The 20,323-nt window shown below is 38.9% G+C and overlaps 1 protein-coding gene across 1 annotated transcript in view; it reads right to left on the bottom strand.

The window, feature by feature from the left end:
• Nucleotides 1–20,323, bottom strand: part of RNF169 (ring finger protein 169) — a 98,969-nt gene that overhangs the window by 7,051 nt on the left and 71,595 nt on the right. Inside the window, exon 5 of the mRNA XM_017532995.2 lies at nt 552–651. Within this exon, the coding sequence (XP_017388484.1) occupies nt 552–651 (100 nt within the window). The remainder of the gene's footprint in view (nt 1–551; nt 652–20,323) is intronic.

Below are 20,323 nucleotides of genomic sequence, written 5' to 3'. Positions count from 1 at the left end.
AAAATTTGTCGGGGGAAAAAAAACTTATCCAGAGCTTTAAAAAAGGTTTCTTGTCCAGTTGTGGTGGCTCACACCTCCCAAAGTGCTGTAATCCCAGCATTTTGGGAAGCTGAGGCAGGTGTATCACTGAGACCACCCTGGACAACATAGCAAAATCCCATCTCCACAAAAAATTTAAAAATTACCCGAGTGTAGTGGCATGTGCCTGTAGTCCCAGCTACTCAGTACTGAGAAAGACTACTTGAGCTCAAGAGTTCGAGGCTGCAGTGAGCTATGGTTGCACCACTACACACCAGCCTAGGTGACAGAGTGAGATTCTGCCTCTTAAAAAAAAAAACGAGGGGGGTGGTTTCTCTAGTAGCTCTGATTCTACCCATCTGGCTACTAATTCAAACTTTCTTCCTTCACATCTGTGTGTGGACTTTTCCCACATAACTACTACGCCTGAGCTCATTCTGCTTCTCTTCTGGAATAGTTTCTTTCATGACCATGTGCAGAGGTGGTGATGGGGCAGGCCTCACAAGCACTGGAGGTCTGTGGCCGAGGTGTACCTTGGCTTTGTTGGCTGGAGCTACTCTAAGTCTGCTCTTCGCTCTTTCCTGGGCTGTGTCACTACAGCTCTGACTCCTTTCCACCTTGGAGTTTAGCTTCCTAAAAAAGAATAAATAAAAGACAAGTAGTCAAAATTAGTCCATATACTAGGTAAGAAAAAAGGATAACAATCTCTTTTTGCTTTCTAAGCCACTCACCAAGAAAGAATTCCCTTGGGCAGCTACAATAGAAAATGAGTTAATTTATTAACAAAATACATTCTAAGAACAAACTCTGCCAAAAGAGAGTGTTCCAGAGAGAATATTTGATTCAAGCTTTTGTTTCCAAATTAGAACCTGCCAAAAGGAGGCAGAACCAATGGTTATTTTGAACATGCTTAGAGAGATTTAGAGATACTTCACTATCCTTAATGGGGTGGATACAATATTAAATCACCTTTACAAGCAATAGATTTTTTTAATGAGACCCAAACCTCTCCTCAAACAATCTAAATCAAACACAAAACAAATATTGCACTTACAAGAATGCACAGCAGTGCACTAGATCTTTATGTACAGAGTAAAATTAAATGTAGTCTCTCCTTTAATCCATTACAATTGAGCTTTCAAAAGCCTAAATCCTAGTGATTTCAGATATTTAAAGAACACATTTTTGTTTTTATCACATTGAGTTTATAACCCAAACCAAACACAGCATTTGTATTCTATACTCAAGTCCACTACACTATAGCACAGTAAGTGCCATAAAAGAGCAGTTACTATGCAGCTAAACTTCCCAAGTGTTTTCTTCTAAGAGTTTTATAATTTTTGCTCTTAAGTTTAGGTCTTCGGTCCATCTTGAGTTAAATTTTATAACTCAAAATGGTTTGAAGTTTGAGTCCAACTTTATCCTTTTGTATGTCGATATTTATAAATAGTTGTCCCAGGATCATATGTGAACCTATGTTAGAATTATGTGCAGATGACTGTCACCTGCCCCACAGACAAGTAGGAACACTTAATTTCTCACTCACCTTTGTTTCCCCATTCCTCAACTCTTGCCTAAATATGTCTGTTCACCAAGCACATATCATATACTTACTATACGTATGCCAGACACTGATGGCCACTATCCAGGCACTGGGAATACAGAGAAGAATGAGACACACTCTAGGTCTTCAAGGAATCAGAGTCCGGTGGACAGACAAATAAATAAATACAATAGTCAATGGGCACAACAAAAGAATTATGCACAGGAAGCAGAAATGGCATAAAAGAGAGAGCTCTTCATAACCTGGGATGAAGTGAGAGCTGGGTTGGAAAACACTTCCTGTAAGCATGTTCATTTCAAAGGATAAACAGGAATTTGCCATAAGTCAAGGTGGACACACAGTTATGCAGATAATCTCAAAGAGAAATTATTTCTTCAAATGATTTGATTTCACTTTGGAATGGAATGCATCATATCTACTCTTTTGAAGCAAAACCCTTGTTTTCAGAGTTCTACTATGCCAGCATTAGCTCAAAGAAAATTTGTAAAGGAGATAAAGCACCTTCCCAAGATGCCTCTCTTCTCCCTACATCTCTAGTGAAAGCATGTCCTACGCACTAATAAGGACTTCTACTCCAGTATTTCTGTGTTATTCCTCCCATTCAAAACCCTCCCATCCTATGTCTTATAACCATGTAGTATTAACAGGAGAAAGAGGTGGCCAGCCTGTATCACGTGCTTGCATTTTACCAAGAAATTCAACATTTAACCCAAACGAAAGATGTGAAAGTTGTACCATCTAGTGGGAAATAACATTTTGGAGCAGGTAGAATATTTCAACATCCCCCTACAAAAGCAGCTGTGTGGAAGTCAGCTTGATTGTTAGTTTACTTAAGAAAAAAAAAAGTGATGGGGGCAGATCCAAGATGGACGAACAGGAACAGCTCTGGAGTGCAGTTCCCAGCAAGAACAATGCAGACACCACGGCAGGTGAGCCTCAGGCAAGCAGGGTCTGGAGTGGACCTCCAGCGTCCTACAGCAGAGGGGCCTGACTGTTAGAAGGAAAACTAAAAAACAGAAAGAAATAACTTCATCATCAACAAACAGGATGTCCACTCAGAGACCTCATCTGAAATTCACCAACTACAAAGACCACAGGTAGATAAATCTACAAAGATGGGAAGAAACCAGTGCAAAAAGGATGAAAACACCAAAAACCAGAACGCCTCTCCTCCTCCAATGGATCACAACTCATCACCAGCAAAGGAACAAAGCTGGATGGAGAATGGGTCTGATGAACTGACAGAAACAGGCTACAGAAGGTGGGTAATAACAAACTTCTCTGAGCCAAAAGAACGTGTTCTAACCCAATGCAAAGAAACTAAGAACCTTGAAAAATGGTTTGATGAACTGCTAATGAGAATAAACAGCTTACAGAAGAATATAAATGAATTGATGGAGCTGAAAAACACAACACAAGAACTTTATAAAGCACACACAAGTTTCAATAGCCGAATCGACCAAGCAGAAGAAAGGATATGAGAGATTGAAGATCAACTCAATGAAATAATATGAAAAGGCAAGAATAGAGAAAAAAGAGTGAAAAGAAATGAACAAAGCCTCCAAGAAATATGGGACTATGTGAGATGACCTAATCTACCTGAATGTGACAGAGAGAATGAATCCAAGCTGGAATACACTCTTCAGAATATCCAGGAGTACTTCCCCAACCTAGCAAGGCAGGCCAATATTCAAGTCCAGGAAATACAGAGAACACCACAATGGTATTCCTCAAGAAGAGGAACCCCAAGGCACATCATCGTCAGATTCACCAGGGTTGCAATGAAGGAAAAAATGCTAAGGGCAGCCAGACAGAAACGTCAGGTTACCCACAAAGGGAAGCCCATCAGACTCACAGCAGATCTCTCAGCAGAAACCCTACAAGCCAGAAGAGACTGGGGGCCAACACTCAACATCCTTAAAGAAAAGAACTTTCAACCTTGAATTTCATATCCAGGCAAATTAAGCTTCATAAGTGAAGGAGAAATAAAATTATTTACGAACAAGCAATGGCTGGGAGATTTCGTCAACACCAGGCCTGCCTTACAAGAGCTCCTTGAAAGAAGCACTAAACATAGAAAGGAATAACAAGTACCCGCCACTCCAAAAACATACCAAATGGTAAAAAGCATCAACACAATGAAGAAACTGTGTCAACTAATGGGCAAAACAACCAGCTGGCATCAAACTGGTAGGATCAAGTTCACACATAACAATATTAACCTTAAATATAAATGGGCTAAATGCCCCAATCAAAAGATACAGACTGGCAAATTGGATAAAAAGTCAAAACTCATACGTGTGCTGTATCCAGGAAACGCATGCAAGGACACACACAGGCTCAAAATAAAGGGATGCAGGAAGATTTACCAAGCAAATGGAGACCAAAAAGAAACGCAGGAGTTGCAATCCTAGTCTCTTAAAAAACAGACTTTAAACCAACAAAGATCAAAAGAGACAAAGAGGGGCATTATATAATGGTAAAAGGATCAATGCAACAAGAAGAGCTAATGATCCTAAATATATACATAACCAATACAGGAGCAGCCAGATACATAAAGCAAGTTCTTAATGACTTGCAAAGAGACTTAGACTCTCACATAATAATAGTTGGGGGCCTTTAACACTCCACTGTCGGTATTAGATGGATCAATGACACAGAAAATTAACAAGGATATCCAGGACTTGAACTCAGATCTGGACCAAGGAAACCTAATAGACATATACAGAACTCTCCACCCCAAATCCACAGAATATACATTCTTCTCAGCATCGCATCACACCTACTCTAAAATTGACCACATAATTAGAAGTAAATAACTCCTCAGCAAATGCAAAAGAACAGAAATCATAACAAACAGTCTCTCAGATGACAGTGCAATCAAATTAGAACTCAGGATTAAGAAACTAACTCAGAACCACACAACTTCATGGAAACTGAACCACTGGCTCTTGAATGTTGACTGGATAAACAATGAAATGAAGGCAGAAATAAAGATGTTCTTTGAAACCAATGAGAATGAAGACACAACGTACCAGAATCTCTGGGACACATTTAAAGCAGTGTCTAGAGGGAAATTAATAGCAATAAATGCCCACATGAGAAGCAAGGAAAGATCTAAACTCGACACCCTATCATTGAAACAAAGAGCTAGAGGAGAAAGATAAAAAAACTCAAAAGTGAGCAGAAGACAAGAACTAAGATCAGAGTAGAACTGAAGGAGATAGAGACACAAAAAAACCCTTCAAAAAAATCAATAAATCCAAGAGATGCTTTTTTGAAAATATCAACAAAATAAACAGACCACTAGCCAGATTAATGAAAAAGAAAAGAGAGAAGAATAAAATAAATGCAATAAAAAATGATAAAGGGGATATCACCACCAATTCCACAGAAATACGACTACCATCAGAGATTAATACAAACAACTCCATGAACACAAACCAGTAAACCTGGAAGAAATGGATAAATTCCTGGACACTTGCACTCTCCCAAGACTAAACCAGGAAGAAGTCAAAACCCTGAATAGACCAATAAAAAGAGCTGAAGTTGAGGCAGCAATTAACAGCCTACCAGCCAAAAAAAGCCCAGGTCCAGACGGGTTCATAGCCAAATTCTACCAGACATACAAAGAGGAGTTGATACCATTCCTTCTGAAACTATTCCAAACAATGCAAAAAGAGGGAATCCTTCCCAAATCACTTTTATGAGACCAACATCATCCTGATACCAAAACCCGGCAGAGACTCAACTAAAAAAGGAAACTTCAGGCCAATATTCACGATGAACATAAATGCAAAAATCTTCAATAAAATACTGGCAAGCCGACTGCAACAGCACATCAAAAAGCTTATCCATCATGGTCAACTAGGCTTCATTCTGGGGATGCAATGCTGGTTCAACATACGCAAGTCTATAAACGTAATCCACCACATAGAACCAAAGACAAAAACCACATAATTATCTCAATTGATGCAGAGCAGTCCTTTGACAAAACTCAACAGCTCTTTATGCTAAAAACTCTCAATAAACTATATATCAACAATGTATCTCAAAATAATAAAAGCTATTTATGACAAATGCACAGCCAATATTATACTGAGTGGACAAAAACTGGAAGCAGTCCCTTTGAAATCTGGCACTAGACAAGGATGCCCTCTCTCACCACTCCTATTCAATATAGTATTGGAAATACTAGCCAGAGCAATTAGGCAGGAAAAAGAAATAAGGGGTATTCAATTAGGAAAGGAGGAAGTCAAATTTTCTCTATTTGCAGACAACATGACTGTATATTTAGAAGACCCCATTGTCTCAGCCCAAAATCTCCTGAAACTGATAAGCAATTTCAGCAAAATCTCAGGATACAAAATCAATATGCAGAAATCACAAGCATTCCTATACACCAGTAACAGACTTAAAGAGAGCCAAATCAAGGATGAACTGCCATTCACAATTGCTACAAAGAGAATACAATACCTAGGAATACAACTAACAAAGGATGTAAAGGACCTCTTCAAGGAGAACTACAAACCACTGCTCAAGGAAATATGACAGGACACAAACAGATGGAAAAATAGTCCATGCTCATGGTTAGGAAGAATCAATACTGTGAAAATGGCCATATTGTCCAAAGTAATTTATAGATTCAATGCTATTCCCATAAAGCTACCTATGACCCTCTTCACAGAACTAGAAAAAAACACTTAAATTTCATATGGAACCAAAAGAGAGTCTGTATAGCCAAGACAATTCTAAGCAAAAAGAACAAAGCCAGAGGCATCACGCTACCTGACTTCAAACTATGCTACAAGGCTACATAATCAAAACAGCAAGGTATTGGTACCAAAACAGAAATATAGACCAATGGAACAGAAGAGAGGCCTCACAGGCAATGCCACACATCTACAACCATCTGATCTTTGACAAAACTGACAAAGACAGACAATAGGGAAAGGATTCCCTGTTTAATAAATGGTGTTGGGAAAACTGGCTAGCCATGTGCAGAAAGCAGAAACTGGACCCCTTTCTGACACCTTACACTACAATTAACTCCAGATGGATTAAAGACTTAAACATAAGGCCTAACACCATAAAAACCCTAGAAGAAAACCTAGGTAAAACCATTCAGGACATTGGCATAGGCAAGGACTTCGTGACTAAAACACCAAAAGCATTGGCAACAAAAGCCAAAATGGACAAATGGGATCTAACTGAACTCCAGAGCTTCTGCACAGCAAAAGAAACAATCATTAGAGTGAACCGGCAACCAACTGAATGGGAAACAATTTCTGCAATCTACCCATCTGACAAAGTGCTAAAATCCAGAATCTACAAAGAACTAAAACAGATTTATAAGAAAAAAAAAACAAACACACACATTCAAAAGTGGGCAAAGGACATGAACAGACACTTTTCAAAAGAAGACATTTATGGGGCCAACAAATATGAAAAAATGCTCATCATCACTGGTCATTACAGAAATGCAAATCAAAACCACATTGAGATACCATCTCACGCCAGTTAGAATGGTGATTATTAAAAAATCTGGAGACAACAGATGCTGGAGAGGATGTGGAGAAATAGCAACACTTTTACACTGTTGGTGGGAGTGTAAATTAGTTCAACCATTGTGGAAGACAGTGTGGCGATTCCTCAAGGACCTGGAAACAGAAATTCCATTTGACCCAGCAATCCCATTACTGGGTATATATCCAAAGGATCATAAATCATTCTGTTATAAAGACACACACACATGTATGTTCATTGTGGCACTGTTTACAATAGCAAAGACCTGGAACCAACCCAAATGCCCATCAATGATAGACTGGACAAAGAAAATGTGGCACATATACACCATGGAATACTATGCAGCCATAAAAAAACAATGAGTTCATGTCCTTTGTAGGGACATGAATGAAACTGGAAACCACCATTCTCAGCAAACTAACACAAGAACAGAAAAACAAACACTGCATGTTCTCACTCACAAGCGGGTGTTGAACAATGAGAACACATGGACACAGGGAGGGGAGCACTACACACTGGGGTCTGTTGGGGGGGAATAGGGGAGGGACAGCAGGGGGTAGGGAAGTTGGAGAGGGATAACAGAGTGAGAAATGCCAGATGCAGGTGATGGGGGGATGGAGGAAGCAAACCACATTGCCGCATATGTACCTATGCAACAATCCTGCATGTTTTGCACATGTACCCCAGAACCTAAAGTGCAATAAACTATATATATGTACATTGATATTCATTTGCATCCCTGGAAGTCACAGAAACTGTCAGTGGTGTTAAGCCACCCAGAAGCATACTGTATGGCAGATTAAAATGCTGTGGTAAATAATATATACCTCGGGTTAGAAGCAAAGTAAAATTGAGAGAGAGAGCATTGTTACTTCAAATATATTAATTGTTTGGTGTGATTCCATTGGTGAAAACAAGCAGACAATGAGAGGAAAAGCTTTTCTGATCAACCTAAGAAAGACCTTTGTAACTTTCAATAGTCAGAGCAGTTTACTGACAGTTGCCTGGGGAGACACTGAGCTCCATGCCATTAGAGGTATTCAAACTGAGGTTGGATCTAGACCTTAAGTTCCAAATATTACATAGTTAAGAAACAGCCTAATATAATTTTTTAAAACAGGCTATAAATCCATTTTTTCAGGTGTAAAACAGTCAAATCGAAAGTCACTGTTTTCAAGCCTACATTATCAGATACACAAATGACAACTACCTGTAGTGGGGGAGAACATCTTCACATGACCCAGAAACTCCATTCTGGCAAAAGAAAAGGCTCAGGGAGGAAACACACTTGCAGTGACCAAGCAATGAAGAAATCTTAAAGATGTTTCTGACAATCTAAAATATTTTTGGTAAACTTTAGTATAGCTGAAATTTTCATTACCTCTCCCATTCATCTGATCAACAGACTTTACTGAGCACCAACTCTGTGCAAAGCATTAGAGACAGACTGATCAAAAAATAACCTTCACTGAAAAGGAGCATCTAGTCACTGAGGTCCACCACTCTATAGCGTAAGTGCTGTAAGAGAGCAGTTATCATACAACTGAACTCCTCAAGTGTTTTCTTCTAAGAGTTTTATAGTTTAACCTCTTACATTTAGGTCTTTTATCCATCTGGAGTTCATTTTTTTGTATGTGGTATGAGGTTGGGGTCCAACTTCATTCTTTTGCATGTAGATATCCAGTTATCCCATTATCATATGTAAAGTGACTATTCTATCGTACTGAATGGTCTTGGCATCCTTGCTGAAAATAAATTGACCATAGATGTATGGGTTTATTTCTGGACTCTCAATTCTATTCCATTGACATAGATGTCCACCCTTATTCCACTACCACACTGTTTTGATTGCTATACTTTGCAGTAAATTTTGAAATCAGGAGTTGTGAGTCTTCTACATTTGTTCTTTTTTTATTTTCAAGATTATTTTGACTATTTGGGATCTTCTGAAAATTCATATGTGAATTTTAGTATGTTTGTCCATTTCTGCAAAAAGACCATTGGCATTTTAATAGGTGTTGCGCTAAATCTATTAAATGACTTCAAGAGTACTGCCATCTTAACAATCTTCTAATCCATGAGCAAAGGAGGTCTTTTGCTTCACTTAGATCTTCTTTCAGCAACATTTTGTAGTTTTCAACATTCAAGTCTTGTATTACTGTGGTTAAATTTATTCTTACGTATTCTATTTTCTGATGCTATCATAAATTGTTTTCAGTTACCTTTTTTGGATTGCTCATTGCTAGTGTATAGAAATGCAACTGATTTTTGTGTGGTGAGCTTATATCCTGCAACTTTGCTAAAATTTTCTATCAGCTTTAACAATTATTTCATGAATTCTTTAGGATTTTTTGTGAATAACATGCCATGTATAAATAGAGATAGTACAATGTTGAACAAAAATGGCAAGAGTACATATCATTTATCTTGTTCCTGCTATTGGGAGGAACATTTTGTCTTTAACCATTGAGTATGATGTTTGCTGTGGGTTTTTCATAGGTTCCCTTTATAAGGTTGATGAAGTTATCTTACCTTCCTACATGTTCAGCATTTTTCTCATGAAAAGGTATAAGATTTTGTCACATTTTTTGTGTGTGTCTACTGAATTTTTTTCCCTTCATTCTACTAAAATGGTACATTATACTGATCTTCATATGTAGAAACACCTTTGTATTCTTGGGACAAATCCCACTGGTCATGATGCATAATTCTTTTAAAATGCTGCTGGATTTTGTTGGCTGGTATTTTTGCTGAAGAATTTTGTATCTACATTCACAAGAGGTCTTGGTCTGTAGTTTTCTTATGAAATCTTTGTCTGGCTTGGTATCAAGGTAATGCTTACCTCATAGAATATTTATTCTTTTGGGGAGAGTTTGAGGATTCATGTTAATTCTTCTTTAGATGTTTTGTAGAATCACCAGTGAAGCCATCTGATCCTGGGCTTTCATTGTTGGTTGTTTTTTAAATGATGGGTTCAAACTTTTTATTTAATATAGGTCAATTCATATTTTCAACTTCCTCTTAAGTTCAGGTATTTTACATGTTTGTAGGAACTGGCACATTTCATCTAAATTATCTAATCTGTTGGCATAAAATTGTTCAGTTTTGTCTATAATCCTTCTTAATTCTATAAAGTCAGTAATGGTACCACTTTACTTCCTGATTTTAGTAATTTGAGTCTTCTTTTTTTCTTGACCAGTCTAGTTAAAAGTCTGTCGATTTTGTTGATCTTACCAATGGAACCAACTTTTGGTTTCATTCATTCAATTGTTTTCCTATTCTCTGTTTATCATCAATGTAATCTTTATTATTTCCTTCCTTTTATTTTCTGTGTTTAGTCTATTCTGTGTATTTAATCTTAGATGTTTTATAATATAGGCTTTTACAGCTATAAATTTCCCTCTGAGCACGGCTTTCATTACATTCAATAAGTTTTGATGTACTGGTTTTTGTTTACTTTTACTTTCATCTTTTTTCATTGTTTAAGTTCAAAGGTATATGTGCAGGATGTGCAGGTTTGTTTCACAGCCAAACCTGTGTCATGGTGGTTTGCTGCACAGATCTTCCCATCACCTAGGCATTAAGCCCAGCATCCATTAGCTATTCTCCCTGATGCTCCCCTCTTTCCACACCCCATCCTTGGACAGGCCCCAGTGTGTGTTGTTTCCCTACATGTGTCCATGAGTTCTCATCATTCAGCTCCTGCTTTATAAATGAGAACATGTGGTGTTTGGTTTTCTGTTCCTGTGTTTGCTGACGCCTTTCACCTTCATTTATGCTCCTGCAAAGGACATAATCTTGTTCCTTTTAACAGCTGCACAGTATTCCACTGGGGGTATATGTACCACATTTTCTTTATTCGGTTTATAACTGAAGGGTATGTAGGTTGGTTTCATGTCTTTGCTGTTGTGAAGAGTGCTGCAATGAACATAAACGTGCATGTATTTTTATAAGAGAATGGTATATATTCCTTTACATATATACCTAGTAATGAAATTGCCAAGTCAAATAATATTTCTGCCTCTAGGTTTTTTGAGGAATCACCACACTGTCTTCCACAATGGTTGAACTAATTTACACTCCCATCAACAGTGTAAGTATTCCTGTTACTCCACAACCTTGCCAGCATCTGTTTTTTTACTTTTCAGTAATAGCCATTGACTGGTGTGAGATGGTATCTCATTATGGTTTTGATTTGCATTTCTCTAATGATCAGTGATGTTGAGCTCTTTTTCATATCTTTGTTGGCCACATGTATGTCCATGTATGTCTTCCTTTGAGAAGTATCTATTCATCCACTGCCCACTTTTTAATGAGGTGGCTTTTTAAAAAAAAATCTAAATTCCTTATTGATGCTGAATGTTAGACCTTTGTCAGATGGATGGATTGCAAACATTTTCTCCCATTCTACCTGTCATCAGGTTGTCTGTTCACTCTGATGACAATTTCTTTTGCTGTGCAGAAGCTCTTTAGTTTACTAGATCTCATTTGTCAATTTTGCTTTTGCTGCAATTGCTTTTGGCATATTCGTCATGAGATCTTTGCCCATACATATGGTCCTGAATGGTATTGCCTAGATTGTCTTCTAGGGTTTTTATAGTTTAGGGTTTTACATTTCAGTCTTTAATCCATCTTGAGTTGATTTCTTTATATGATGTAAGGAAGGGGTCCAGTTTCAGTTTTCTGCATCTGGATAACCAGTTCTCCCAGCATCACTTATTAAACAGGAAATTCTTTTCCCATTGTTTGTTTTTGTCAGGTTTATCTAAGATCAGATGGTTGTAGGTGTGTGGTCTTATTTCTGGATTCTCTATTCTGTTCCATTGATCTAAGTGTCTGTTCTTGTACCAATACAAGCTGTTTTGGTTACAGTAGCCTTGTAGTATAGTTTGAAGTTGGATAGTGTGATTCCTTTGGCTTTTTTCTTTTTGCTTAGAATTGTCTTGACTATTCAGGTTCCATACGAATTTTAAAATAGTTTTGGTTCCATATGAACTTTAAAATAGTTTTTCCTAATTCTGTGTAGAATGTCAATGGTAGTTTAATGTGAATAGCATTGAATCCATAAATTGCTTTGGGCAGTATGGCCATTTTAACGATATTAATTCTTCCTATCCACGAGCATGCAATGTTTTTCCATTTGTTTGTGTCGTCTCTGATTTCTCTGAGCAGTGGTTTGTAGTTCTCCTTGAAGAGGTCCTGCCTTTCCTTGTTAGCTGTATTTCTAGGTATTTTATTCTTTTTGTGCCAATTTTGAATGGAAGTTTATTCATGTTTGGCTCTCTGGTTGCCTGCTACCAGTGTGTATAGAAATGCTAATGATTTTTGTACAATGATTTTGTATCCTGAGATTTTGCTAAAGTTACTTATCAGATTAAGAAGCTTTTGGGTTGAGATGATGGTGTTTTCCATATATAAATCATGTCATCAGCAAACAAAGACAGTATGACTTCCTCTCTTCCTATTTGAATACGCTTTATTTCTTTCTCTTGTCTGACTGTCCTGGCTAGAACTTCCATTACTATACAAAATAGGTGCAGTGAGAGAGGGCATCCTTCTTTTGTGCCTATTTTAGGAGAATGCTTCCAGCTTTTGTCCATTCAGAATGATATTGGCTGTGGGTCTGTCAGATATGGCTCTTATTATTTTGAGGTGTGTTCCTTCAATACCTAGTTTATTGAGAGTTTTTAACATGAAGGGATGTTGAATTTTATTGAAGGCCTTTCTGCATCTATTGAGATAATCATGTGGTTTTGTCTTTAGTTCTGTTTATGTGAAGAATCACATTTATTGATTCGCACTATGTTGAACCAACCTTGCATCCCCAGGTGACATGGTTAGGTTTCGTGTCCCCACCCAAATCTCATCTTGAATTGTAATCCCTGTAACAGATTCACAAAGAGATGGTCTGAAATTGGAACTTATGTTTAAAAGGGAAGCAGAGCATAAATGTTTGGAAAATCTGCAGTCTGATAGAGGAGCAGAAAACAAAAACTCAGCTGCATATTTGCATAAGTAATGAACAGCCAAATGTTAACCACCAAGACAATAGGGAAAATGTCTCCAGGGCATGTCAGAAGTCCTTACATCAAGCTCTCCTATCACAGACCGGGAAAGCCAGGAGGAGAAAATGTTGCTTTGTGAACTCTCAGAACTTGGTGCCCATGCCCCAGCTGTGGTTTAAAAGGGCCAATGTACAGATCAGGACATTGTTTCAGAGGGTTCAACCCCCAACCCTTGGTGGCTTACATGTGGTTTTTGGGCCTGTGGGTGCACAAAAGTGAAGAAATAAGGTTTGGGAACCTCCACCTAGGTTACAGTAGATGTATGGAAATGCCTGGATGTCCAGGCAGAAGTCTGCTGCAGGGGTGGAGCCCTCATGGAAAACCTCTGCTAGGGCAGTGTGGAAGGGAAATGTGGGGTTGGAGCCTCCACACCAAGTCCACACTGGGGCACTGCCTCATGGAGCTGTAAAAAAACCAGATCCGAGGATGGTAGATCCACCGACAGCTTGCACTGTGCATCTGAAAAAGCCATAGACATTGAATGCCAGCCCAGGAAATCAGCCAGCAGAGGAAATGTACCCTGCAAAGCCAAAGGGGCAGAGCTGCTCAAGACCATGAAGTCCACCTCTTGCATCAGCATGACCTGGATGTGAGACATGGAGTCAAAGCAGATCATTTCAGGGCTTTAAGATTTGGCCACCCTGCTGGATTTTGGACTTGCATGGGGCCTGTGGCCCCTTCCTTTTGGCCAATTTATCCCATTTGGAATAGGTGTACTTACCCAATGCCCATACCCTTATTGTATGTATAAAGTAACTAAATTGCTCTTGATTTTACAGGCTCATAGGCAGCAGGGACTTGCCTTGTCTCAGGTGAGAGTTTGTACTTGGACTTTTGAATTAATGTGTTAAGATTTTGGGGGACTGCTGGAAAGGCTTGATTCTGTTTTGAAATGTGAGGACATGAGACTTAGGAGGAGCCAATCTCCCAATGATATGGTTGGAACAATATGGTTAGGCTTTGTGTTCCCACCCAAATCTCATCTTGAATTATAATCGTCATAATCCCCATGTGTCAAGGGAGAGTCCGGGTGGTGGTAACTGAATCACAGGGATGGTTTTCCCCATGCTGTTCTCGTGATAGTGAGTTCTCATGAGATCTGATGGTTTTATTTATTTATTTATGAGGTGGGGTCTTGCTTGTCGCCCAGGCTGGGGTGCAATGGTTCAATATTGGCTGTGACATCCACCTCCCAGGTTCAAGCAATTCTCATGTCTCAGCCTCTGGAGTAGCTGCGATTACAGGCACATGTCATCTGGCTATTTTTTTTTATTTTTAGTACAAATGGGGTTTCACTATGCTGAGTTTCACTATGGTGGCCAGGCTGATCTTGAACTCCTGACCTCAAGTGATCTGCCCACCTTGGCCTGCCAACGTGCTGGGATTACAGGTGTGAGTCATTGCTCCTGGCTAAGATCTGATGGTTTTATAAGAGCCTCCTCCCCCTTCACTCATTCACTCCCTCCTGCCACCTTGTGAAGAAGGTGCCTGATTTGCCTTCTGCCATTATTGTAAGTTTTCTGAGGCCTCCCCAGCCACATTGAACTGTGAATCAATTAAACTTCTTTTCCTTATGTATTATCCAGTCTCAGGCATTTCTTTACTGCAGTGTGAAAACAGCCTCACGCACGAGGAATGAAGTCTACTTGATCATGATGGATAAGCTTTTTGATGTGCTGCTGGATTTGGTTTGTCAGTATTTCATTAAGGATTTTTGCATTGGTGTTTACCAAGGATACTGGCATGAAGTTTTCTTTTTTTGTTTTTCTATCTCCACCAGGTTTTGGAATCAGGATGATGCTGGCCTCACAATGATTTAGGATGGACTCCCTCCTTTTCAATTTTTTGGGAATAGTTTCTGTAGAAATAGCACCAACTCTTCTTCATACCTATGGTAGAATTCAGCTGTGAATATCTTGTCCCGGACTTTTTTTGGTTGGTGGGCTACTCCTTACTGCCTCAATTTCAGAACTCATTATTGGTCTATTCAGGGATTCAATTTCTTACTGGTTCAGTCTTAGGGGTGCATATATCCAGGAAGGTTTTTATTTTCATTCCTCTCAAAGTATTTTCTAATTTCTCTTGCGACTTCTTCTTTGGCCCAGTTTTTAAAGACTGTGTTGTTTCATTTCCACAAATTTGTTAATTTTCCAGTTTTCTTCCTGTTACCAATTTCTAGTTTCATTCCATTGTGGTCAAAAATATAGTTTTTATTATTCTGACCTTTAAAATATATTGATGCTTGTTTTATGGCCTAACATACAGTCTATTTTGGAGAATGTTCCACATGCACCCCAGAATAATGTGTGTTCTGCTGTTACTGGGTAGAGTGCTCCATGTGTCTGCTGTGTCTAACTGGTATAGGTATACACTATTGTTCAAGTCTTCTATGTCTTTGTTTATCTTTCATCCAAATGTTCTATCCATTATTGAGAGTGGGCATTTAAGTCTCCAACTTATATTGTTGATATATCTATTACTCCCTTCAATTTTGTCTGGCTTTGTTTCATATGTGTTTATAATTGTTATATCTCCTTTTTGAATTGATTCTTCTTGTTGAGTTGATCCATTTATCATTACATAATGTATTTCTTTGTCTTCTGTAACAATTTTTAACCTAAAGTCTATAATGATTGATATTAGTATAGCTACTCCAGCTCTTTTGTTTACTGTTTGTATGAAATATCTTTCCATCCTTCCATCATTAAGCTATTTCTGCCTCTGGATCTAAGATGCATCTCAGCATATATCTGAATCTTTTTTTTTTTTTTTTTTTTTGGAGACGGAGTCTCACTCTGTTGCCTGGCACAGAGTTGCAGTGGCACAATCTCTGCTCACTGCAACCTCTGCCCTGGGGTTCAAGTGATTCTCCTGCCTCAGCCTCTTGAGTAACTGGAATTACAGGCACATGCCACCACACCCTGCTAATTTTTTTTGTATTTTTAGAGAAGGGGCTTCACCACGTTGGTCAGACTGGTTTCGAACTCCTGACCTCGTGATCCACCCACCTCAGCCTCCCAAAGTGCTATGATTACAGATGTGAGCCACCACTCGCAGCCTATCTGAATCATTTTTTTAAAAATCCATTCTCCCAATCTCTTCCCCTTAATTGCAGAGCTTAATCAATTTACATTTAATGTCATTGCTGATAAAGAAGGATTTCTGCTATTTGTTTTCTAGGTCTTAAACAGGCATCTCTTTCTTTCTTGTCCTTTGCTTTATTGTACATTGCCGATATAGCTTTTTTTTTTTTTTTTGAGACAGAGTTTCGCTCTTGTTACCCAGGCTGGAGTGCAATGGCGCGATCTTGGCTCACCGCAACCTCCGCCTCCTGGGTTCAGGCAATTCTCCTGCCTCAGCCTCCTGAGTAGCTGGGATTACAGGCACGCGCCACCATGCCCAGCTGATTTTTTGTATTTTTAGTAGAGACGGGGTTTCACCATGTTGACCAGGATGGTCTCGATCTCTTGACCTCATGATCCACCCGCCTCGGCCTCCCATTACAAGCTTGAGCCAGCGCGCCCGGCCTGATATTACATTTTTTACAAACTGAAGGTTCATGGCAACTCTGCATCAAGCAAGTCTATCAGCATCATGTTTCCAACAGCATGTGCTCAATTCTTGACTGTGTCACATTTTGGTAATTCTAACAATATTTCAAACTTTTTCATGATTATTGTATCTGGTATAGTGATTTGTGATCTTAATATTAGTGACTATCGTAACTGTTCAGGGACATCCCATACAGGGTCTTTTCAATACAGTGAACTTAATTGATAAATGTTATGTGTGTTCCAAATGCTACACTGACCAGCTGTTCCCTTGTCTCTCTCCCCTTCCTCAGGCTTCTCTATTCCCTGAAGCAAAACGATACTAAAATTAGGTCAATTCATAACTTTACAATGGCCTCTAAGTGTTCATGTGAAAGGAAGATTCCCACTTATCTCATTTTAAATCAAAAGCTAAAAATAATTAGGCTTAGTGAAGAAAGCATCTCAAAAGCCAAGAGAGGCAAAAAGCTAGGCTTCTTGGGCAAAACAAAGAAAAAATTCTTAAAGGAAATTAGAAGTGCTACTCCCATGAAGACATGAACGGTAAGAAAGAAAACTGTCTTATTGCTGGTATGAAGAAAGTTTAAGTGGTCTAGACAGAAGATCAAACCAGCTTCAACAGCCTCTTCAACCAAAGCCTAGTCCAGAGCAAGGCTCTAACTCTTTTCAATTGTATGAAGGCTGAGAGAATTGAGGAAGCTGCAGCAGAAGAGTCTGAAGCTAGCAACAGAAGTTGGTTCACAAGGTTTAAGGTTTCCATAACATAAAAGTACAAGATGAAACAGCAAGTACTGATAGAGAAGATGCAGCAAGTTATCCACAAGATCTAGTTAAGATCATGGATGAAAATAGGGCCAGGCATGATGGCTCACACCTGTAATCCCAGGGCTTTGGGAGACTAAGGTGGCAGGATCACTTGAGGCCAGGAGTTCAAGACCAGCCTGGGCAACAGAGCAAGACCCCATCTCTATTAAAAAAAAAACTCTTTTTAATCAGCTGGGTATGATGTCAGGTGCCTGTACTCCTACCTACTTGGGAGGCTGAGGCAGGAAGATAGCTTGAGCTCAGGAGTTTGAGAATGCAGTGAGCTGTGATCATGTCACTGCATTCCAGCCTGGACAAAAGAGTGAGACCTTGTCTCTTTAAAAAAAAAAAGGAGAGAGAGAGAGAGAGACAGACAAGAAGGAAAGAAAGAAAGGGAAAGGAAAGGAGGAAAGAGAGAGAAAGAGAGGAAGGGAAAAAGAGAGAGAGAAAAGCTACACAAAACAACAAATTTTCAATGTAGACAAAACAGCCTATTGGAAGAAGATGCCATCTAGGACTTTCAATAGCTTGAGAGAAGTCAATCCATGGCTTTAAGCTTCAAAGGAAAGGCTAACTCTCTTGTTAGGGGCTAAGGCTAAGGTGGCTTTAAGATGAAGTCAATGGTCATTAATCATTCTCAAAAGCTGTGGGTCCCTTTAGAATTATGCTGACTCTATTCTACCTGTGTTATATAAATAGAACTACAAGGCCTAGATGACACCACATCAGTTTATAGGATGGTTTACTGAATATTTTAAGCCACTGTTGAGACCTACCGCTCAGAGAAAAAGATTCCTTTCAAAATATTATTGCTCATTGACAGTGTACCGGGTCCATTTGCATTGCTATGAAGAAATATCTGAGGTTGGATGTTATAAAGAAAAGAAGCTCATTTGGCTCATAGTTCTGCAGGCTGTACATGAAGCACAGTGTTGCCATCTACTTTTGGTGAGGGCCTCAGGGGAGCTTAAGATCATGGCGGAAGGTGACAACAGCAAGTGTGTCAAATGGTGAGAGAGGGAGCAAGAGACACAGGGAGGATGTTCCAGGCTCTTTTAAACAACCAGATCTTGTGTGAACTCATAGAGTGAAAACTCACTTATTAACTCAAGGACAGCAACAAGACATTCATGAGAGATCCACCCCCATGACCCAAACACCTCTCACTAGGCCCACCTCCAACACTGGAGGTCACATTTCAACATGAGATTTGAAGGGGACAAAACATCCAAACCATATCACTCCCAAGAAACTCTAATGGAAATGTACAAGGAAATTAATGCTTTCAAGCTTGCTAACACAATATCCATTCTGTAGTCCATGGATCAAGAAATAATTTCAACTGAGTTTTATTATTTCAGAAGTATATTTCATAAGGCTACTGCTGCCATAGATAGTGATTCCTCTGACAGACCTGGGCAAAGTAAATTGAAAATATTCTGGGAAAAAAACCACCAGTCTGGATACCTTTAAGAAGATTTCTCATGGGAGAATGTCAAAATATCAACATTAACAGGAGTTTGGAAGAAGGTGATTGTAACCCTCATGGACAACTTTGAGGGGTTCATGACTTCAGTGGAGAAAGGAACTGCAGATATGACAGAAGTATCATGAAAACTAGAATTAGAAGTGGACCCTAAAGATACAACTGGATTGCTATAATCTCATGATCAAATCAGGAACAGATAAGGAGTTGCTTCATAGGAGTAAGCAAAGAAAGTGGTTTCTTGATATGGAATCTACTATTGGTAAAGGTGCTGTGAGGACTGTTAAAATGACCGCAAAGGATTTAGAATATTAAATCAACTTCACTGATAAAACAGCAGAGTTTGAGAGGACTGTCTCTAATTTTTAAAGAAGTTCTACTGTGGGTAAATGCTATCAAATAGTATTACATGCTACAGAAAAATTGTGTAAAAGGAAGAGTCAATTGAAGTAACAAACTTCATTGTTATTTTAAGAAATTGCCACAGTCACCCCAACCTCCAAAAACCACCACTGTGATCAGTCAGCAGCCATTAACATCAATGCAAAACCCACCATCAGCAAAAAGATTATGACCCGCTGAAGGCTGAGATGACTGTTAGCATTTTTTTAGCAATAAAGTATTTTTAAATTAAGGTATGTATGTTTTCTAAACATAATGCTACTGCCCACTTAATAGGCTACAGTATAGTGTACATGTAACTTTTATGTGCACTGGGAAACCCAAAAATTTGTGTTACTCACTTTACTATAATATTTGCTTTATTGCAGTGGTCTGGAACTGAACCTGCAATATCTCTGAGGCATGCCTGGACCTTTTCTGTTCCTCAGTTCCTACATGAGTGCCTTCTTTTATGTTAGATATTTCTCGGTGTACCATTTTGATTCCCTTCTTATACTTTTTACTATGCATGCTTTTTATTTTCTTGGTGGTTGCCCAATTATAATGAACATCTTAATTTATTAATATAATCTATTTGAAATTAACAGCAGCAACTTAGTTTCAATAGTATACAAAAAAGTTGCTCCTATATAACTTGCCCTCTTTTATGTTGTTACTGTAACACATTGCATATTTATGCATTGTGTGTCTAACAACAGATCTGTAATTGTTATTTTTTACAGTTATCTTTTAAATCATTTTTAAAGGGCTGGGCACGGTGGCTCACGCCTGTAATCCCAGCACTTTGGGAGGCCGAGGCGGGTGGATCACAAGGTCAAGAGATCGAGACCATCCTGGTCAACATGGTGAAACCCCGTCTCTACTAAAAATACAAAAAATCAGCTGGGCATGGTGGCGCGTGCCTGTA

This window comes from Cebus imitator, unplaced genomic scaffold, assembly GCF_001604975.1.
Source record: "Cebus imitator isolate Cc_AM_T3 unplaced genomic scaffold, Cebus_imitator-1.0 Scaffold79, whole genome shotgun sequence".
Lineage (NCBI taxonomy): Eukaryota > Metazoa > Chordata > Mammalia > Primates > Cebidae > Cebus > Cebus imitator.
This window is presented reverse-complemented; position numbering and strand designations above follow the sequence as displayed.